We start from the raw sequence: 18,996 nt of genomic DNA on the forward strand, positions 1-18,996 counted from the left end.
GGTGCTAGCATAGCCAGGTAAGCACTCTACCACTGATCTACAGCCCCAGCCTCTGGGCCTCTATTCTGCCCCACCGCTTCTGCGGGTGACTGAAGAAGATGAGCTTAGGGTCAGTCCCGAGGATCCGCCCCTCCACTAAGCCCCGCCCCATTAAGATCCCGCTCTGACGCGCTCCGCCCACAAGCCAACCGCCCGTTCTGGCCCAGCCCCGCCCGCGGACACGCCCCGTCATTGGCGCCACACCTACTCTCCGGCCTGGCAATCTGTGGACCCGCCTCTTCCTGTCCGCACTCGCGCCCCGCCTCCCACCCTGGCCCCGCCTCGTCTCCCTGCTCCTCAGCGCGGGAACCGCTCGAGTTTGAGACGGTGTCTGTGTAGTGTCCCGCGCTGGAGGAGGCGCTGTCACGTCTGGGCCAGCCTCGAAGCTGAGGCCTTAATTAGAGCGAGGGGAGTAGGGTGGCGCGGCACCTGCGCCCGGGATGGCGACCCCTGGGACTGGGGATGAAGGATCCGCACCTTGGGCGTCCTTGGAAGCACCCGCCCGCCTTCTGCTGCAGGCATTGCAGGCTGGGCCGGAGGGGGCGCGGCGCGGACGCTGGGTCGCCGCGGTGGGGAGCCCTTCGACTGGGGCCGCTTCCTGGAGGCTCTGTGCCAAGAGGAGCCAGTCCTTTGGGGACCCGACGCCCGCCTGGAGCTGTAAGTCCGCGGCTTACTGCCCCGCTGCAGTCACCAGAGGCCCGACGGTCGCTTCCTCTCTGTTACTGCGGAGGGGACTGAGCACAGAGGTTAAATCACTGCCCACCGCGAGGGCGCGCTACCGCGCAGCCTGGGAGGAGTGGCACCCCTCACTGGGCACCTACTGTGTGCCGGGCAGTGCTGGACACTGGATACTAAGACACCCCTTCTGTTGGGCGTATATAAATGAGTATAAGTAGAGTTAAATAGATTTTGACTGTATACTTTCATTTCTAAGAAAAATAGAATGTATACCTTCACTATAGATAAACTTACGTATGAAGTGCACACGATTGTTAACCTATGTACCTTATAAAATAAACCGAAATAGTTTTGTTTTGTTTTGTTTTGTTTTTTTAATGTATTCTACTGGGGATTGAATTCACCAGCGTTTAGCCCCTGAGCTACATCCTCAGTTCTTTTTTCTTTCTTTTTTTATTTGTTTATGTTGTTTGAGACAGGGTCTCATTAAGTTGCCAAGGCAGGCCTCGAACTTGTGATCCTACTGCCTCAGCCTCCGAGTAGCTGGGATTACAGGCAGAAATAGTTATTTAAAATAGATGTGATAAGTGATGGAATAAACATCTGCTAATTTTGGTGGCTTTCTACTTGTTTTTTTTTTTCAAAGTGATATACACTTTCAGGCAAGAAAGAACATTTTCCTTGAGAATAGTAACTACAAATCTATATTTTGGTGTTCTTGATAATTTCCAGTTTTTTGAATGATTTTGGACTTTTTCATAACCTCTTTTCATGGCTGACAAGGAATTCCTACTATGAGTTTCTAGTGTTGCATGGCCGTTTTCTTATTTGATTGTGCTTCCTTTACTGGCCTCATCCTTGGTCTTTAGTTTCTTTGCAGGCATCCTATCCTTTTAAGCCACCTGTCCATTGTGTGAAGATTCATGTTTAAAAAAAAAAAGAAATACAGATCTTAACTGCATTTAAGTAGCATAGTTAACTCAAACACACAAAAATGCAGAGTGAGGTGTCAACCCATCTTCAGCTCCAGTGGTACAGGTCTTCCTCCTTTCTTGGGCCAGGTTCCCCAAAGTTGGCCTGGAGACTGGTATATGGAGAGCAAACTATATGTTACATTTTTGTACTGTGTAATTTTTTGTTTTAGATAAGTAGGTAGGAGTTCTAATATAGCCTTCCCATACTTTTTTGAACTTTTTTTTTCTTTTGTAGTACTAGAGATTGGACCCAATGGTGCTCTACCTCTGAGCTACATCCCTAACCCTTCTTGGTTTTTATTTTTTAAAATTTGAAACAAGGTCTTATTTAGTTGCTGAGTCTGGCCTAGGACTTGGAATCCTCCTGCCTCTGCCTCTGCAGTTGTTGGGATTACAGATGTGCTTAATTTCATGGAAGAGATGGGTCAGGATAACTTGTCTGAATCCCTAAATTGAAAAGTATAGTAATGTTTGTCCAGTTCTCTGCCTTTTTAATGGATACAGTAAGGGAGGGCAAGAGGCTTAACCTAGGGCCCATGGATAGAACTATATTTCAGTACACTTAATTTCCTTTGTAATCCTAGGTATTTTGTTTAATGTATTTAACCCTCATTCAGAGAAGGGGCTCATGGCACTAAACAAGATGCCATGGATCCCTTGGCACCACAGACCCTTGGAGTAGGGTCTTCCATATCTCTCTACTCCCAAGAATAATCCTGGCATAAGTTAACCATCTTTTCTTTCTCTCTCTCTCTCTCTCTCTCTCTCTCCTGTAGTTCTCTCTTTCCCTTTTTTTTTGGCACCAGGGATTCAACCTGGGGGCTCTTCACCACTGACCCATATCTCCAGCCCTTTTTATTTTTTGATGCCGGGTCTTGCTAAGTTGCTGAGGGTATTGCTAAGTTGATGAAGGTGGCCTTGAACTTGTGATCCTCCTGCCTCAGCTTCTCAAGCTGCTGGGATTACAGGCATGTGCCATTATGCCCTGCCACATTGCATCTTCCACAAAGAAGTGAAAGTTTGCTTTTTTTCCTCTCATGCCAAGAACCTCTGTGTGATATGACATAAAGCCCTGCAAAGTCGCACAGAGGGAGCAGCTCAGGCATGATAGGGGGTAGGCTAGATGCAGCCATGACTTGTTTGCCATATCAAGCCTCAAGTCACACAGGGTCTGGATTTGTGCCTCTGCAAAATTACAGACCACCACATTGCATTATGGGCCTTTAGGGCATGGGAGGATAGTGTTTAAATCAGAGAACGCTGGGTGCTTACAGGAAGGAGTTTTCCTTCTGCCCTTACCCCAGGGTTCCAAAAGAAAAGACTCCCACCCTGCTCTCCCCCATTGCTTCTGTGAATACTGTTTGGAAACTAAAGTTGTAATGAAGATTATTATCTGATGGTTCCTTCTGTTTGAAGTCTTGCCTCCTCTGTGAAGCCTTCTCTGTTCGCAGCAGCCCTTGCCTATCTCTGTACCCTTATTCTCAGAAAGTTAATTCATTCAATAAATGTTCACCTAGGCGATACTAGTACCCAGAGGAAGGAGACTCTGCCTTTGGTTTTCAGTAATTCACAGTTTTGTGACAGGAACAAGGGAGATAGTGGGATAAGTAACCCTGACAGTTCCAGGGGATTGCCAGGTGGGGCTTCAGGACAGCTTACACAGCATCCTGGAGTGTTGTTTGGTAGTATTGTTTTGACCTAAAATATGGAAATAGACTTTTTTCTTTGTTATACAAAACAAGCCTGGGGCTGGGTATGTGGCTCAGTGGTAGAGCACTTGCCTGGCATGCATGAGGCCCTGGGTTCCATCCCCAGCACTGCACAACAACAGCAGCAACAAGAAGAAGCATGAATCTTTTTTTGTTGTTGTTTTAGTTGTCAATGGACCTTTATTTTACTTATTTATATGCGGTGCTGAGAATCAAACCCAGTACCTCACACATGCTAGGCAAGGACTCTACTACTGAGCTACAACCCCAGCCCAGAAGCATAATCTTACAGAATAAGTTCCAACATTAATTTCTTAGTTGAAATAGGAGATATCCAAGAGGTTAAGAGCAGGGCCTGGTGTATAGTAGATGCTCAGTGAACACTTGCCAATGACTCATGCTGTCCTCTCTCCATCCACACCAACTCTTGCAGGTGCTGATGTCTGTCTCCCATCTGTCCTCTGCCATTGTGCCCCCAGCCTGCCCTAATCTGCCCTGAGCTTCCTCCAGCAAGACACTCTGACTGCTTGCTCTCCCTCTGCTACCCAGGAAACCACTGTTGCTGCGATTGCCCACATTATGCCGGAGGAATCTGATGTCCCTGCTGATGGCTGTTCGGCCGTCACTGCCTGAAAGCAGGCTCCTCTCTCTGCTGCGGATTGCCCAACAGGACTCAGTCTCTGCTCCTGATGCCTGGCTCCAATCCCTGGGAACATTGCTACAAAGGGATCTGGGGATTGGAGTGTCTCTTGAGGGAGCCTCTCCATTGTCCGAAGGGTGCCAGAGACGGCTCCAAGGCCTGTGTAGGCAGCTGGGCCAGGAGGGCAGGAGGATGAAATTGCTCCAGGCTGCAGACCCTGAAGGGAAAGAGGAGGAGGAGGAGGACAGGAACTCACAGCATCGTGGGAAACGCAGAAAGGAGCCAGAGGAAGAGCCTGCCAGTCCTGAGGGGGAGAGGGCCCCCAAAAGGTCCCGGGATTGGGAGGGGGAAGAAAATCACAAGGATGAGAGTCTTGAACACCAGTCATTGGAATCCCTGGGTGATGGAGGAACCACATCACCTACTAAGAACCAGCTGGATGTGGGAGCTGAGACCAGTGAGGCTGGCCTGAGTCTGGAGGAAGCCAAGGGTCTTGCTACAAGCATGAAGTTGCCCAAAGCTGTCCAGGTACTGTGGTGGGGAGGCAGGGTTTATCCATGCTGGTTGGGACGCTGTTTCACAACTGGGATCCATGGAGCAGGGGGATGGAGGCCTACGAGGAGGGAGTCCCCCCTGCCCAGCCTTATGGAGAGGGTTAAGGAGGGAGTTACTAGCGGTGGGAAACACTTCTAACCATCTGTAACATGGAGTTGTAAAAGGGTGCCAGGCAAGGCAAGAGACTCTGGGGCCACCCTGTCACCCGTCCTAGGGGTTAAGGGGAATCATATCTGCCCTATCAGCCAGGGCCGGGTTTACTTCATTAGTGTTGGATGGAGAGAAAATAAGTCTGGACAACTGGATTTTACATGGACCTTATCTGGTTTGGATTCTTAGGAACTTTGCAAGATAGAGGCTTCATGTTCTTAGCTCTCTTGACTCATCTTTGTCCACTAGCTCCCACTTAACAGGCTCCCCCGCCCCATGCCAGTACCAGTGATTGACCCCAGGGCTGCTTTACCACTGAGTTACATTCCCAGTCCTTTTTTATTTTTCGTTTTTTTTGAGAACAAGGTCTTGCTAAGTTACTGAGGGTCTCACTGAATTGCTCAGGCTGACCTCAGACTTGCAATCCTGCCTCAGCCTCTTGAGTTGCTGGGATTATGGGCATACACTATGGTGCCCTGCTGACCAGGGGCAGGGACCTGGGACTGGGTAGTGACTGAACTCTCCTCTGCAGGACCAGGTGCCCAGGCTGCAGCAGCTGCTGAAGACCTTCAGGGAGGTGATTGACCCTACCCTACTCACTGTAGCCCTTCTTCCACCTCTGCCCAGACCTCAGCCATGCCCCGGGAAGCCCCAGCACACTGAGGATCAGGCTGGTGGGGGGTGGGGTTGGAGGGAAGGTCTGAGGACGGTCACTGCTGAGGCTTATCTTGGCCCGAGAATAGACAGGCCATCACCAATTGAAGGGGTGGCCTCAGTGAATTGTCATCAAGGGCTCTGCCAGCCCTAACGGGATTTACCTCCCCAGGGAATGGATCGGTTAGAGGCTGCCCCACCAAGTGAGCTGCAACTTTTCCATGAGTGTAGTTCCAGCCAGGTGAGGCCAGAAAGACTGTTTGTCTCTGAGTTTATGGCCACTCCCCCCACCTTTTTCCACTTTAACTTTTGTTTCCTTACCTCCTAAGGGAATCTTGCCCTCTCTATCTCTCGGGTAGGTCACCCTGAGTGCTTTTCTGAGCCCTCGATTCCTTCCTATAGGCCAGTTCGCCCACCCTTAATTTGTCCTGGAGCTTCCTTGCTCTGCCCCTTTGATTGCCCACTTGGCTTGTGACAGCCTAGCAGAGTTAGACTAAGCATCCCCGTGTGTCCCCTTGTCCTTGGGCAGATGGAGCTGCTGTGTGTCCAGCTGCAGCTCCCCCAGCTCTCAGCAGCAGGCCTCCTGCAGCTCTGCACCTGGCTGCTGGCCCTGTCCCCAGACCTCAGTCTCAGCAGTGCCACTGTGCTGACCAGGAGCCTCTTTCTTGAACGGGTAGGTTCACTGGTAGCCCCCAGGACAATGGGGAGAATGTCTGAGCCCTGGAAGAGAATTGCATGGGAGAGGGTGTTCCTGGCCATGCAGGCGCCTGGTCTTGCTGGGCAGCTTGGGGCCCTGCTCAACAGGCTGGGCGTGGGTCTCCTGGCATCTAACTTCCTTCTAGGGCCTCAGAATTCTTTCAGAAGCTGATTGAGGGGATTTGGGAGTTGGAGAGGGAAGCTATGTGTCTTTCCACTGAATAGGTCCCCTGAGCCCTAGATAAAAGATCTTGTAATTTTTCCCTGTACAACATGTATCACTATCTGAAATATATCTCAGATAAACATTTATTGAAGGAAGAGAAATGAGTTACTGTCTCCTCCCTGTTGGCTGCAGATCCTCTCCCTGACTTCTTCTGCTTCCCGGCTGCTCAGGACGGCCCTGACTTCATTCTGTGCCAAGTACACCTACCCCGTCTGCAGCGCCCTCCTTGTCCCTCTTCTCCAGGCCCCAGGCATAGGTAATTCTAGAACCAGCCCCAGACCTGGTACCTCTGCCCTCTATGCCCAGCACCCTTTGCTGGTAGGAGTTGAGTGTTCAGTGGGTGAAAACACCTGTTGCTTCCCTGGCGGTGACAGGCATCCTGTTCCCCCCAGGCCCACCTCCTCCCCTTTGCTCTCCCTGGCCCAGGTCCAGCTCAAACAGAGTTACTGTGTGGTCTAATGAAGGACGAGTCCCTGGAGCCGGACACACAGGGCCTAATGCTGGGGTAAGTGTGCAGGACTCCATGTTGCCCCCACTCCCATCTTTCCCCCAGGCCAGGCCTGTTCCAGGTGGCAGCCGGCTGGGCACCAGACCCTGGGCCTCAAAGACAGGATGTGGTGTAGCTGGTGCCCCTGTCACTCCAGCTTGAACCTGCCTCATGCCTTCCACCAATGGGCCTGTGCACACTGCCATTCCATTCACTTTCCCATGCACTTCCCGAGCCCAGGGTTGCTGTTCTTCTCCCCACAGTGGCCTCTGTGGGGTGTGGGGCTAGCTCCATGCCAAGTGCCCTGGGAATGCAGATAAGAGGCAGGTCCCTGCTCTGGAGTGCTTCATGGCCTAGCTGGAACGTGGCTCTGCAGTCAGACATGGCTTCAAATCTTAACCTCTCTTTTTATTTAGATACATGAACTCAAACTCCACCTCTGTGATCCTTCGTTTCCTCATATATGAAAAATGGGGGTGATATTCATTTCATAGGACTTTTCTAGATATCAAATGTGATGATGAATGTAATGAATTCAGCACAGTATTTGGCATCTATTTTTTTTTTAATTTTTTTTTTTAAGAGAGAGAGAGAATGAATTTTTTAATATTTATTTTTTAGTTTTCGGCGGACACAACATCCTTGTTTGTATGCGGTGCTGAGGATCGAACCCAGGCCGCACGCATGCTAGGCAAGCGCGCTACCGCTTGAGCCACAACCCCAGCCCCAATATTTGGCATCTAATAAGTGCTCAAAATTGATATTAAAATAGTGTTAAATTGGGGTATTAAAATTGATACAGACATGAAATAATGAATAAGACGGACCTCATTGGACACAGATGTGAAATACAAAATGCTAATTAGGAGAGTTCTGCCTCAAAAATAATAGCAGCTGCCACTCACTGGGCATTTTCTCTGTGCTTTAGAGTCTCATATACTTCATTCAGTCCTGTGAGGCAGGAGTGCTGCCACCTGAGAGCTGGAAAAAGTGCTTAGAGAGGTTAAGGCATTTGGCCAAAAGGTTACCCAGCCAACAAGTGGGATGAACCAAGCCTGCCCACTCAGGAAGCCACAAGTCTCCACTGTGACGTGCTGCATTTTGAAATGAGGGGAGGGCTGTGCAGTGGAACAGGAAGTGCAGCTGGAGTGGCCATGGCGTGGGTGGAGCTTTGCAGGGAAGGCCACCTGCTCCATGAGGCCTATTGTGTCATCCCACAGTGTCGCCTTCCTCCTCTCTGAGTTTCCTTCACCTTTGGTTCTCAAGATGCACTCTTGACTCCTGGTTATTTTTTAGTAGGAAACTATATTAATCAGATTTTTGTTGCTGTGGCCAAAATACCCAGCAAGTCCAACTTGGAGGAGGAAAAGTTTTTTTTGGCTCATGGTTTCAGAGGTTTACTCCATGCTCAGCCGACTTCCTTGCTCAGTGCCCAAGGTGAAGCAGAGCATCATGATGGAGAAGAGCTGCTCAGCTTATGGCTACTGGGAAGCAGAGAGTGAGAGAGATGGAGGTGCTACAGACGAATAACCCCAAAGGCTCACCCCACCTGCCTATCGTTACTACCCATTTCATCCATTCAAATTAGGATGGATTGATTAGGTCACAACCACAACTCTGGTAATCTAATCATGTACCTCCTACATTAACCGGAGCTTTGGGGGACACCTCAGATGCAAACCGTAACACCTTTCACCATCACACTACCGTATCCTTCACCGTCAGCTCCTGGGGATCTTGGGTTGTGACATTGGGTTGTATTGGCTCTGCAGCAGCAGCTGCTGAGGCTACTGCCCACGTCACAGGGCTCTGACTACTCTGTTGGCAGGGATCTTGGCTGGCCCCAGAACCTTGCCCTGCCAAAATAACAAGAGCAGTAAAAACTCAGGTTTGATGAGCAGTTGGGCCTTTCTCACCAGGGCCACTTCTCCGCAGGCAGATCTTAGAGCTGTCCTGGAGGGAGGAGACTTTCCTGGTGTTGCAGTCACTCTTGGAGCGGCAGGTGAGCAGACCGCCTTGGAGGCAAGAGGGCAGAGAAATGCTGCAGTGCTACAGGGGACAGAGGGATCCTGGGTTTCTGGGTCTTTTCAGTGGTGAGAGGCAAGCAGGACAATCACCCTACAGCATGGTGCCCCATGACAGGAGGAGAGCCCTGCAGCTCGCAAGGTTGGGAGCAGAGCTGACCATGTGGTCCATCTAGCTCTACCTCTAATAAGCTTGGGGCTCTAGGACAGGATTTTTTTTTAATATATATATATTTTTTTAATTTATTTTTATATGGTGCTGAGGATCGAACCCAGCACCTTGCACGTGCCAGGTGAGAACTCTACATCTGAGCCACAACCCCAGCCCCAGGATTTTTTGATATGTATGTGTAAACTTAAGTTTTGAATAGGTAATAGATTCTAATGTTCATAAATTTTCTTTATTTCTTTCTTATTTCTGGTACTGGTGATTTAACTTAGGAGCACTTAACCACTGAGCCAAATCCACAGCCTTTTTTATTTTTTGAGGCAGGGTCTCATTAAGTTGCCAAGGGCCTCACTAAGTTGCTGAGGTTGGCTTCGAACTTGCAATCCTCCTGCCTCAAGCTCCTAAGTCACTGTTATTACAGGCATATGCCACTGTGCCTGGAAAGCTGACATTTCTTTATGCTTCAGTTTCCTCTTTTAAGAAAGGAGAGTTATTTATTTATTTATTTGGTGCTGAGGATCGAACCCAGAGCCTCACATGCCCTAGGTGAGCCACAACCTCAGACCCAAGAAAGGAGAGTTATGAGACTGGGATAAAGTTTCAATGGGGTAATTGGTATAAAGTGCTCAGAACTGTGCCTGATGCATAGTATTGATTAAATTTTTATGAAGCACTGCAGTGTCCCTTGGGATCTTTCACTCCTTTATATCTTCAGCCACAAGGCAAACTGTGTATCCTTGATTTCACCTTGGTGCTTTGCAACAATGGCTACCATTTTCTGAGACCTGTCTCAGATCCTGTGTGCATTATTTCATTTATCTTTCTCACAATTTTCAGAGTTAGATATTTTGAGCCCCATGCTACAGATGTGGAAACTGAAGCTTAGTTCTCCATCACTGTGACAAAATGTCTGAGATAAACAGCTTACAAGGAGGAAAGGTTTATTTTGGCTCATGGTTTCTGAAGCTTTAGTCCATAGTTGGCCCAGTTGCTTTTGAGTATGTAGTGAGGCAATAGATCTTGGCTGCAGGAGCATGTGGCAGAGGAGGTTGCTCACCTCACGGTGACCAGGAAACAGACAGAGAGGAGGGGCAGGGGTCCCAGTGTTCCTTTCCATGGCCCACCACAAGTCACGGAGCTTCCTTCTGCTAGGATCCACCTCCTAAAGGCTCCACCACCTTCCAGTAGTGCCACCCTGGGGACCAAGCCTTCAGCACGTGGGCCTTTAAGGGACATTCCAGACCCAAACTATAGCATTTGGTTAAGCTACTTGCCCAGGGTCACCTCGTGAGGAAATAGTGGAGTTAGGAATTGAGTCCAGGAGAAGCTGAGTGAAGAGCGCAGGCCTTTCTTGTGATTTGCTCCATCTCTCAATGTGTGCAGGTAGAGATGACCCCAGAGAAGTTCAGTGTCTTGATGGAGAAGCTCTGTAAAGAGGGGCTGACAGCCACCACCTCCCTGGCCTATGCCAAGCTCGTGCTGACGGTGATGACCAAGTACCAGGCTCATGTGAGTGTTGATAGGGCCACCGGAGCTGGTCCTACTGGCCAGGCTGCTCTGGGTCTGCCATGACGGTATTCAGATTTCGAAGGAATAAAACACTTGCCAGGGAAACACAAGTTCAAGTCCAGAACTGAGAAATGGGACTGCTTAGGGTTTATTCATCCAGCTAACACCTCTTTGAGCCAGATATTACAGTTAACTATTTATCATGTCTTTCCTGTTCACTAGCCTGAGATTGGAGGACAGGGTCAGCTCAAGGGGAGGGACTGCATTGTGGTTACTATGATTTATCAACACAAGTGGCAAATCTAGCTACAGGCACATGCCATGGTGTCTGAGCTCCATTTTATAGATGAGGAAATGGAGACTCAGAAAGATTAAAGTCATTTACACAAGGTCACATTGCCAGGACTGGCAGCATTTTATAGGGGGCGCCGTAAGTCAGGGACTGGGCTTTAGTTCTTGGCTGTTGGCATTTTACCTTTTTCTTGGAGATCACAGACCTATTTGTTAATTTCATGAAATTTACTATAGATCCTCCCAGAAAAGTGAAAATACGAGCATGACTCTGCTGCATAATTTCAGGGGGCTTCCAGACCCTCTATAGCTCACGGAAGAGGAATGCCCCATGTGGGGCTTCAGGAGTGTTCTAAGGGCCTTTAGCTGGAGAGTTACTTGGTCACATTTGCATTATAAAGAAGCCCCTGGTTTCCTTGAGGAGTGGGGATTGGAAAAGGCCTGGAAGCTGTCAGGACTTGCACCAGCAGGTCTCAAAGGAAGGTGGCGGCCACAGTGGAGTCTTGAACCTGTTTCCTCATCTGTAAAAGGGAGGGCTGTGAGGACTACGGAGGAATGTGTGCAGGTCTGCCGCATGTAAGCCCCCAACACTTGCCTAATGCTGTTAATTTAACTTATTAGTAAGTCGTGCAACTAGTATTTGATTCTAGACCTACCTGGATCCATGGCTGGCTAACCATGGTGAAATAATAAGGTGTGGTCGCTCAGGAGCCTCCTGCTCTTCCTCCTCTGGTCCTTTGTCCTGGCTTCCTCTCTCCTTCCTAAACAGGGCCCCTGGGGTAGAGAGGCGAGGGGAAGGACCAGTCGCTGGAATCTTGACATGATTCTTCCTCCTCCGCAGATCACTGAGGCCCAGAAGCTGGACCTGGCCATGGTCCTAGAGTCCAACACCACCTTCCTGAGGAAGTCCCTGCAGGCTTCCTTGAAACATCTGGGCCACTGACCATCCAGCAAGGGATCACCTCCTAGAGCTCTGACACCAGTTTCCTGAAGGAGATTTTGCCCTCAGCACCTCTCCCTGACTCCTTGCCTCAGACTGATCCCCACCGATCCAGATTGACCAACTGCCTCCCTGTTCCAGGCTGCAGAGGCTACCCAGTCAGGAGGGAGAGCTCTGGGGTGAAGGGAGGGGGCTGAATGAACTGTTTGCCAGGGCTGCTGGCCCTGGGCTTGCTCCTCATCACCTCTGAGGCTGCAGAAATGGAAACTTTCTGACAGGCCTAAGTAGTCAATGGCGATGCTCAGTGGGGTCAATGATAGACACACAGTGCTGGAGGGGACCTGGGCCACCTCTGTGCTCAGCACAGCTCTCTTAGGCTCAGGTATGTTATGACCCTCTGTCTTTGTTTTCTAATTTGAATAAATTATCAATAGCGTTTAATAAAAAGCAGGTGGTTTAATGATGTCTTATTAGAAGCAGTGCCTGCCTACCTTCCCAAGTAACTCTGGGTACAATTGAGCCATCCCCCACTCCCTGCAACCTCCTGCTCAGTAACAGGAGGCTTCCTCTTCCTTATGAGGGGAACAATGTAGAGTGTTTTTTCTGAAATTCATTAATTTACATTCCCTGTGGGCCAGTAATATGTGACCCACCACCACCCACAGCCCCACAGTAGGTGAGGCATGTAGCAACCACTGGGCAGGGGTGTGGTGGAAATGAGGACTTAAAAGGTGGAGTATCTCAGGCCAGAGTTGGGAAAGGGTTTGGGCCCAATAACATTTGACAAGGGCCGGGCGGTCCTGGGGGTACTGCTGTGGGCAGAGAAGAGGACAGAACATACTTTAAAGGTAGGCAGTGCTGTGAGCCTGTTTTACATCTTTGTATTCCCAAGGCACCTAGCTAAGCCCTTTGTTTACAGAAAACACTTTGAACGTGTAAATGTTACTGAGTCAGCTGTCAAGTGAACATTCACTACAGTATCTTCCTAGCTGCTGGCATTGAAGGACCAAGAACAGAACTTTCTGGTCACTTCCCTGACCACAGCTTCCTAGGAAGCCCCAAACCACTATTCAAGCAAGATGATGAGAGAGGAAGGTCAGGGCTAGGGATAAAGCCTGTTTTGTTGTAGATGGATATAATACCTTTATTTATTTTTATGTGGTGCTGAGGATAAAACCCAGTGCCTCGTGTGCTAGGCAAGCACTCTACCACTGAGCCACAACCCCAACCCTAAAGCCCTGTTTTGAGAATAACAGTTGAGGCAGAGGGCAGGAGGAAGTGGGCAGGTGTTTAGGGGACAAACATGCCAGAATTGCATGCTGGCAGTGGCCTTCACCAGTACTGTACCCAGTATGTGTGACTACTGAACCCCAGGCCCTGGACCTCTTTGGCTGCTCCCTGCATTGTAGTTACTAAGTTGAGAGGCAAGGTATGGAAGAAAGTAAGTTGACTGAAAAACCAGCTAATCAAGAAGATAGGACTCTCGTCCACAGCCCTGAGAGCTCTCACTTCTCTCTTGTGGGGAGGCTAGTTTAGGGACAGTTTATATAGGAAATGGGTGATCCCAGACTGGTGGGTACCTTCTCACAGGTGGAGGTTTGTGACCAAAGGATGCACGATCCTAATTTCACAGTCAGGAGATGCTTTTCAGTTTTGCAAATCTCAACAGCAGAGATAATTATTTCCTTGGGCTACTCTCATCACTGTAGTTGACATTATACAGCAGGCCAGCGGGGCTAGCTACCTTGAGGCTTCCTCCCTGACCAACAGATTCAAAGGCTTAAATGAAAATATAGTTCACCTGATTGTCTTGGAAGACAAGGGTCAGGTAAGGTTTATCAGGGAGTCAGCAGAAGTGGTCTCTGAGCTGTTTCAGACTCAGCGCCTTCCCTAAGAGCCTGGCAGCAGCTGGCCAATGGGGACATTTCAGGTGGGTCCGCTGTATGGCGCGGGCGCCCCCCAGCGGCGACACTCAGCGGCGCTCCTTTGGGTTGAGCCTATGGACTGCGTTCTGGACGTAGTCCGCGGGAACGACATTTCTCGCGAGAGCAGGGCCGCTATTTCTGCGCGTGCGCAAATTGCCCTAACCTCTTTCTGTTACTGCGGCGCGAGGAACCATGAGGTGAGTACCATCAGAATGCCATCCGCGTTCATCCGCATTTCTTGGTGCCGGGCTGACTTCACCATGGGGCATCTTTACCGCGGGTCGGCTTGCGGGCCTGTTTTCCCGCCAGGTTCTGGGCTCCAGTCGCCCGATGCGGTGCCGGAGGATCCTGTCTTGGGTCGCACGCCCGGGGCGCTAGTGGGTGGCGGGCCGGCCCTGAGCGCGCTCGCTTCTCTCCCGCAGCAGCAAAGTCTCTCGCGACACCCTGTACGAGGCGGTGCGGGAAGTCCTGCACGGAAACCAGCGCAAGCGCCGCAAGTAAGTGCGGGCCTCCCCGGAAGCCCAGGTTCCGGGTGGTGTGGGAAGCGGGCCGCTGGTGACGTTGTCCCTTCCTCTAAGGTTTCTGGAAACGGTGGAGCTGCAGATCAGCTTGAAGAACTATGATCCCCAGAAGGACAAGCGCTTCTCGGGCACCGTCAGGTTGGCACCGTCCTGACCCCACCCGGCCCTCAGTGCCCCGCGCCCGTCTGCTCCCTTTGAGGCTCTCGCCGAGCCCGGGCGGCCCCGTGCGTACTGACGTGCCAGGGGAGTTCAGGCGCCCTGCCCCGGGCAGGCGGCTGGGCGGACCCCCACCCTGGGTCGTAAAACATGAGGGGAGGCGTGGGGAGGCCTTGGCCGAGCCCGCCGGCTAGTCTGAGAAGCCAGGCTGGCTGTTGGTGAATGTGGAGACTCTGGGTAAGCTCGCGTGTGCTCGGTCCCAGCCCCTCCACCTGCCCCTGGGGCCCAGGGCTGGGCATGACCTGTTCTGTCCCCCCAAATGCAGGCTTAAGTCCACTCCCCGCCCTAAGTTCTCTGTGTGCGTCCTGGGGGACCAGCAGCACTGTGACGAGGCCAAGGCTGTGGATATCCCCCACATGGACATCGAGGCATTGAAGAAACTCAACAAGAATAAGAAGTTGGTCAAGAAGCTGGGTGAGCCAGCCAGCCAGCCTGGATTTATATTTTTTGTTCTAGGAGGGATATGATGGTGGTAGAATGGTTTTTCTGCCATTTGGGTTTTTTAATGACCACAGTCAGGATCACAAAAGTAAGGACTGCTGTACTTGGTTAGTTAGTTTTGGTGGACTTTCTTTTAATATTTGGAGGGTTAGGATTTTATAAAGGTGGCCATTTGGCTTTTAGGAGGTGAGATTTTACTGTAATGAAAACATACTCGGCCTGATTATGGAAGATAGTGTCATGTGAAGTTAAGTCAACTAGCCCAGGTGCTGTGATTTGGGATTTGTTTAAGCAATGGTATTAGATCTGTTTTACAGCTAAGAAACTGATGTCCTCAGTTGTCATCTGTCAGCTAGAAAGAGAGGAGGAAGAATTTGAACCCAGGCAATCTTGAGTAGAGAGTGCTTTGCATGCACTGTGCCATGGATTTGGGGTCATTCTGGTCTTCTGAAGCGAGGTTTCAGGACCAGTTCTGAGGATGGAGCTAGATACTGCATGGGCATTTGAAGGGTTGAAAAGACTTGGTCCCTGGGGCTGGGGGCAAGGGGCTGCTTGGATTGGAGTTCATTTCTGTGGTTGATTCAGGTGTTTTTCTGACCCTAACACCCATGTTTAGCAGTCTCTTTGTCTAGGACCTAAGCAGCCAATAGTTTTCCTCTTTTCCAGCCAAGAAGTATGATGCCTTTTTGGCCTCAGAGTCCTTGATAAAGCAGATTCCACGAATCCTGGGTCCAGGCCTAAATAAGGCTGGCAAATTCCCTTCCCTGCTGACACACAATGAAAACATGGTGGCCAAAGTTGATGAGGTGAAATCCACAATCAAGTTTCAGATGAAGAAGGTAATGCAGTCTGGTCTGTTGCCATGGGTGAGGGGTGTTGGCAGAATTTTAAATTTCAGGTTTTATCTAGCCTAAACAGAGCCCATCAGAACTCTGGTTCATATTTCCTTGAACACAGGATATTGACAGCAGGGGAACTGAGTAGAATGAAGCTTTCTTTTCTGAATAGCTCTAGTCAGAGCTATTCAGAAAGCTTCATTCTACTCATTGGAGTCTAGAATCCAAGTATTGCTCCTTGGGTCACTGTGGGAGGAGGGATAAGCTGTTGGCCACCCCTTACTAACCTTACTTGACCCTCTTCCCTCCATCCAGGTGCTATGTCTGGCTGTTGCTGTTGGTCATGTGAAGATGACAGATGATGAGCTTGTGTATAACATCCACCTGGCTGTCAACTTCCTGGTGTCATTGCTCAAGAAGAATTGGCAGAATGTCCGGGCTTTATACATCAAGAGCACCATGGGCAAGCCCCAGCGCCTGTATTAAGGCACATCCTAATAAATCCTAGTGCTACCATCTCTTAGTCTGCCTGTGATTAGAAATGGACTCTGTTTTCTGCGCTGATAGTTGCATGTGTTAGGATTATTGGTAGCTAGTTGTGTATGGTTTGTCACCTTGGTGATGGGCAGTTAGTTGGGTACCATACTATGGATTGCACTCTCCTTCCTGCCACCAAAGTCATGTAGTCTTGAGCCCTCATACCTAGAGTATGTGATAGTAGGGTTGCTGACAAGATTGAAACTTTTTTTTTTTAAATATGTATTTTAGTTGTAGACGGACAAATACCTTTATTTTGTTTATTTTTTATGTGGTGCTGAGGATTGAATCCAGGGCCCCCTTTGTAGAGTCCTTAGTATCTTGTGGATCCTGTATTTTGAGTTCTAAATTGAAAGGTAAATGTCTGGGGAAATACAAATAACACAGAATTTTAGTTGCTGGATTCTGGTGATAACTTTGTAGAACAAGCAGTGGGTGAAGTCAGAATGTGGAAATTTCCAAGCTCTTTGTTCCAGGCAGCTCAACCATTTCCCTAGCCTTAAGACCTTCCCTGTTACAGTACTTGACTCCAGCATCCAATGCTGATGCAGAAATGCTTATGCTGGTTTAACCTTTGTCTTGGATCTGCTTCATTTAACTTTGGTAAACAGAAAAATCAGTGCATCCTTATGCAGGGTGTGTGTGGTTTTGAGGAGACAGTGTCTCCCTAGGTTGCCCACACTGGCTTTAAACTCAGGCTCCTCCTGGGTAGCTGGGAGTAAAGGCCAGTGTACTTGACCTGAAAGGTTAATCCAAAGGATAATGCTATAGTTGAGACAAGCTTTGTCATTGAACTGAAAAATGAAGTTTTCACCCAAGATTTTGCTTTTTTGGAGGGGATACCAGGTATTGAACTCATGGCACTTAACCACTGAGCCATATCCTAGTGCTAATTTTGTTACTTTGAGACTGGGTCTCACTGAATTGCTTAGTGCCTCACTTTTGCAGAGGCTGGCTTTGGACTCAACAGTCCAGCCTCAGCCTCCAGAGCTGCTGGGATTACAGGCCTTGCATTTAAAAAAAAAAAAATTTTATGTGGTGCTGAGGATTGAACCCAGCGTCTTGCACGTGCAAGGTGAGTGCTCTACAGCTGAGCCATACCCTCAGCCCCTGGCCCTGCATTTTTTGAGTAAGTTATAACTCCTGCTTTCTGGTAAGATAGCTAACTACAGTGTAAAGGGAATGAGCATGAAGCTTGTTGCAAGGTACTGGGCAGAGCCTCCTTCCTCTTCTGGCTGTTAAGCTAGTAAAGGAATAGGAAAAGGTTAGGGCCCATTTCTTAAGAGCCTTGATCTTGCATCCAGGGATGACTTTTCACCCCTAGGCCAGGCATATGGGTCCTCCCTAAATGAATACCTGCCTCCAGGAGGCCCTGGTGTCTAAATGAAGTTCCAGGGACACTCCCATCCAAGTGACAGGCAGTCTTTCTATTCAGTGGACCTGACTCAGTTTGGAAACCCCATCTATAAATTTGAGGTTGGACCAGATGAACTCACAGGCTAGAATTCTAGAGTAGGATTAGTAAGATTTGGAACACAACTGACCCACAAACAAATAACTTTAATTTTTTTTTTTTTTTCTTGAGCAGGAACTAGGCCTTGAGGGCCTTGCCCCAGCCCAGAACCACATTTATAATATAACCCATCACAGCTGGATTTAAAAAATACACAAAAATATATATATATATAATAAACATTATAAAACCTAGGTGGGATTTGGAGGTGGCCTGAGCAATATGCAAACTGTGAGGATCTTCAGGAAGCTCGGGCAAGGTGGTGTGGTGGTAAGGAAGGGGCACAGTACTTCATATGAAACTTATAAATACCCAGAGGTGAAGGTGGCTGGGGGACAGTCCACCAGCTCTCAGAGGCTTGGGTATGGGGAAGGGTTAACGGGACTGGGAAGCTGCTGCCCAGGGCAAGATCTGAGCAGGGGGCTTACCCTGTAGGGTACATGGAGGCTCTGGTGCCACTGGCTGGCTTGCAGACTGGAGTACCTAGGAGCCTCTCTGCCCTGTCCAAACAGGTACTTCCCCATAGTGGGGAATGCTGGCAGGAGGTACTATATCCCGACCCCCAACCCACCAGTCCTTGGCAGTTCCACTCCTCACTCCCATACAGACCCACCACTGACCAGCCCCCAGGAAGTAAACCTGGGCTCTAGCTCTACCCATCCCCCACTGGGAGCTGCAGAGTCAGGATTGCACAGGCCACACATAAGGAGCCTGGCTTCAGACCTGGCACACAGGAGATGCAAAGAAACATGGGCCCCTCTCAACCAGGCCCCCAACCTGATGCTCTTTCCCCCTCTGCAGGCTGCCTCCCTGGGTCTCCATTCTACCTTGCCCATCGCATTCCCCTGGAGGCCAGGAGCCACACACTGGAGCCTGAGGGGGTCCTCCATCCCCACAGAACCAGCTGATGGTGGTCAGTGCCCTGGGCAAGCTGCCCCACTACTGAGCCCTCCTCTCTTCTCCCACAATTAAAGCGCAGAACAGTGGCAGGGAGTGTGTGTGCCAGGGATGGGCGGGGAGGCCTCTTGGGTCCAGGGCCTGAGGCCTGGCAGGTGGAAGAGTTCTCAACCTGGACTCCTGGGGGTGCCAGGCAGGTGTGTGGAAAAGATGCTCATCTTGCAACCTTGAGGAGGCGCAGAGAACACCCTAGTCTTTGACAAGCTTGTAGACGTGGTGCTGGGCCCCATGCTCACTGGTGGAGACTTCGAAGACAAAAGCAATGACGAGCAGGGTCTCCTGGGAGTCTCGGCTTGTGACCACCTGGGG

The 18,996-nt window shown here is 49.8% G+C and overlaps 3 protein-coding genes and 1 non-coding gene across 10 annotated transcripts in view; 3 read left to right on the top strand and 1 right to left on the bottom strand.

The window, feature by feature from the left end:
* Positions 1-256: 256 nt before the first annotated feature.
* Positions 257-12,201, top strand: Fance (FA complementation group E). The gene is given in 11 exon segments (XM_015487596.2): positions 257-591; positions 594-696; positions 3,950-4,568; positions 5,278-5,322; positions 5,572-5,640; positions 5,929-6,072; positions 6,454-6,577; positions 6,748-6,826; positions 8,744-8,810; positions 10,385-10,510; positions 11,643-12,201. Coding segments are annotated over 11 exon segments (1,590 nt in total). The 5' UTR covers positions 257-479; the 3' UTR covers positions 11,745-12,201.
* Trnaa-ggc lies at positions 3,443-3,515 on the top strand. Its single transcript has one exon. It is a non-coding gene; the product is annotated as a tRNA-Ala (tRNA).
* A 1,578-nt stretch (positions 12,202-13,779) lies between the features above and the next one.
* On the top strand, positions 13,780-16,196 carry Rpl10a (ribosomal protein L10a). Of its 2 annotated transcripts, XM_015487597.2 has the most exons (6): positions 13,780-13,863; positions 14,089-14,163; positions 14,245-14,325; positions 14,669-14,817; positions 15,511-15,683; positions 15,996-16,196. In XM_015487597.2, the coding sequence occupies exons 1-6, from the start codon at positions 13,859-13,861 to the stop codon at positions 16,164-16,166; spliced, it is 654 nt and encodes a 217-aa protein (XP_015343083.1). In that variant the 5' UTR covers positions 13,780-13,858; the 3' UTR covers positions 16,167-16,196. The 2 variants fall into 2 exon arrangements, with proteins under 2 accessions (XP_015343083.1, XP_048661119.1); XM_048805162.1 differs by lacking the exons at positions 13,780-13,863; positions 14,089-14,163; positions 14,245-14,325 and adding an exon at positions 14,365-14,580.
* Positions 16,197-17,757: 1,561 nt separating this feature from the next.
* Positions 17,758-18,996, bottom strand: part of Tead3 (TEA domain transcription factor 3) — a 13,885-nt gene continuing 12,646 nt past the window's right edge. For all 6 annotated transcript variants that reach the window (XM_048805159.1, XM_015487598.2, XM_015487600.2 and 3 more), the window contains one exon: positions 17,758-18,990. In XM_048805159.1, the coding sequence (XP_048661116.1) occupies positions 18,877-18,990 (114 nt within the window). In that variant the 3' untranslated portion in view covers positions 17,758-18,876. The remainder of the gene's footprint in view (positions 18,991-18,996) is intronic.

The sequence above is a fragment of the Marmota marmota genome, unplaced genomic scaffold (assembly GCF_001458135.2).
Source record: "Marmota marmota marmota unplaced genomic scaffold, marMar, whole genome shotgun sequence".
NCBI classification, from domain to species: domain Eukaryota; kingdom Metazoa; phylum Chordata; class Mammalia; order Rodentia; family Sciuridae; genus Marmota; species Marmota marmota.

Bases quoted from the DNA above. Each gene is read 5' to 3' on its own strand.
- Rpl10a (XM_015487597.2), top strand. The intron at 14,326-14,668 runs GTTGGCACCGTC...CCCCAAATGCAG, and splicing joins CGCTTCTCGGGCACCGTCAG to GCTTAAGTCCACTCCCCGCC. The intron at 14,818-15,510 runs GTGAGCCAGCCA...CCTCTTTTCCAG, and splicing joins GAAGTTGGTCAAGAAGCTGG to CCAAGAAGTATGATGCCTTT.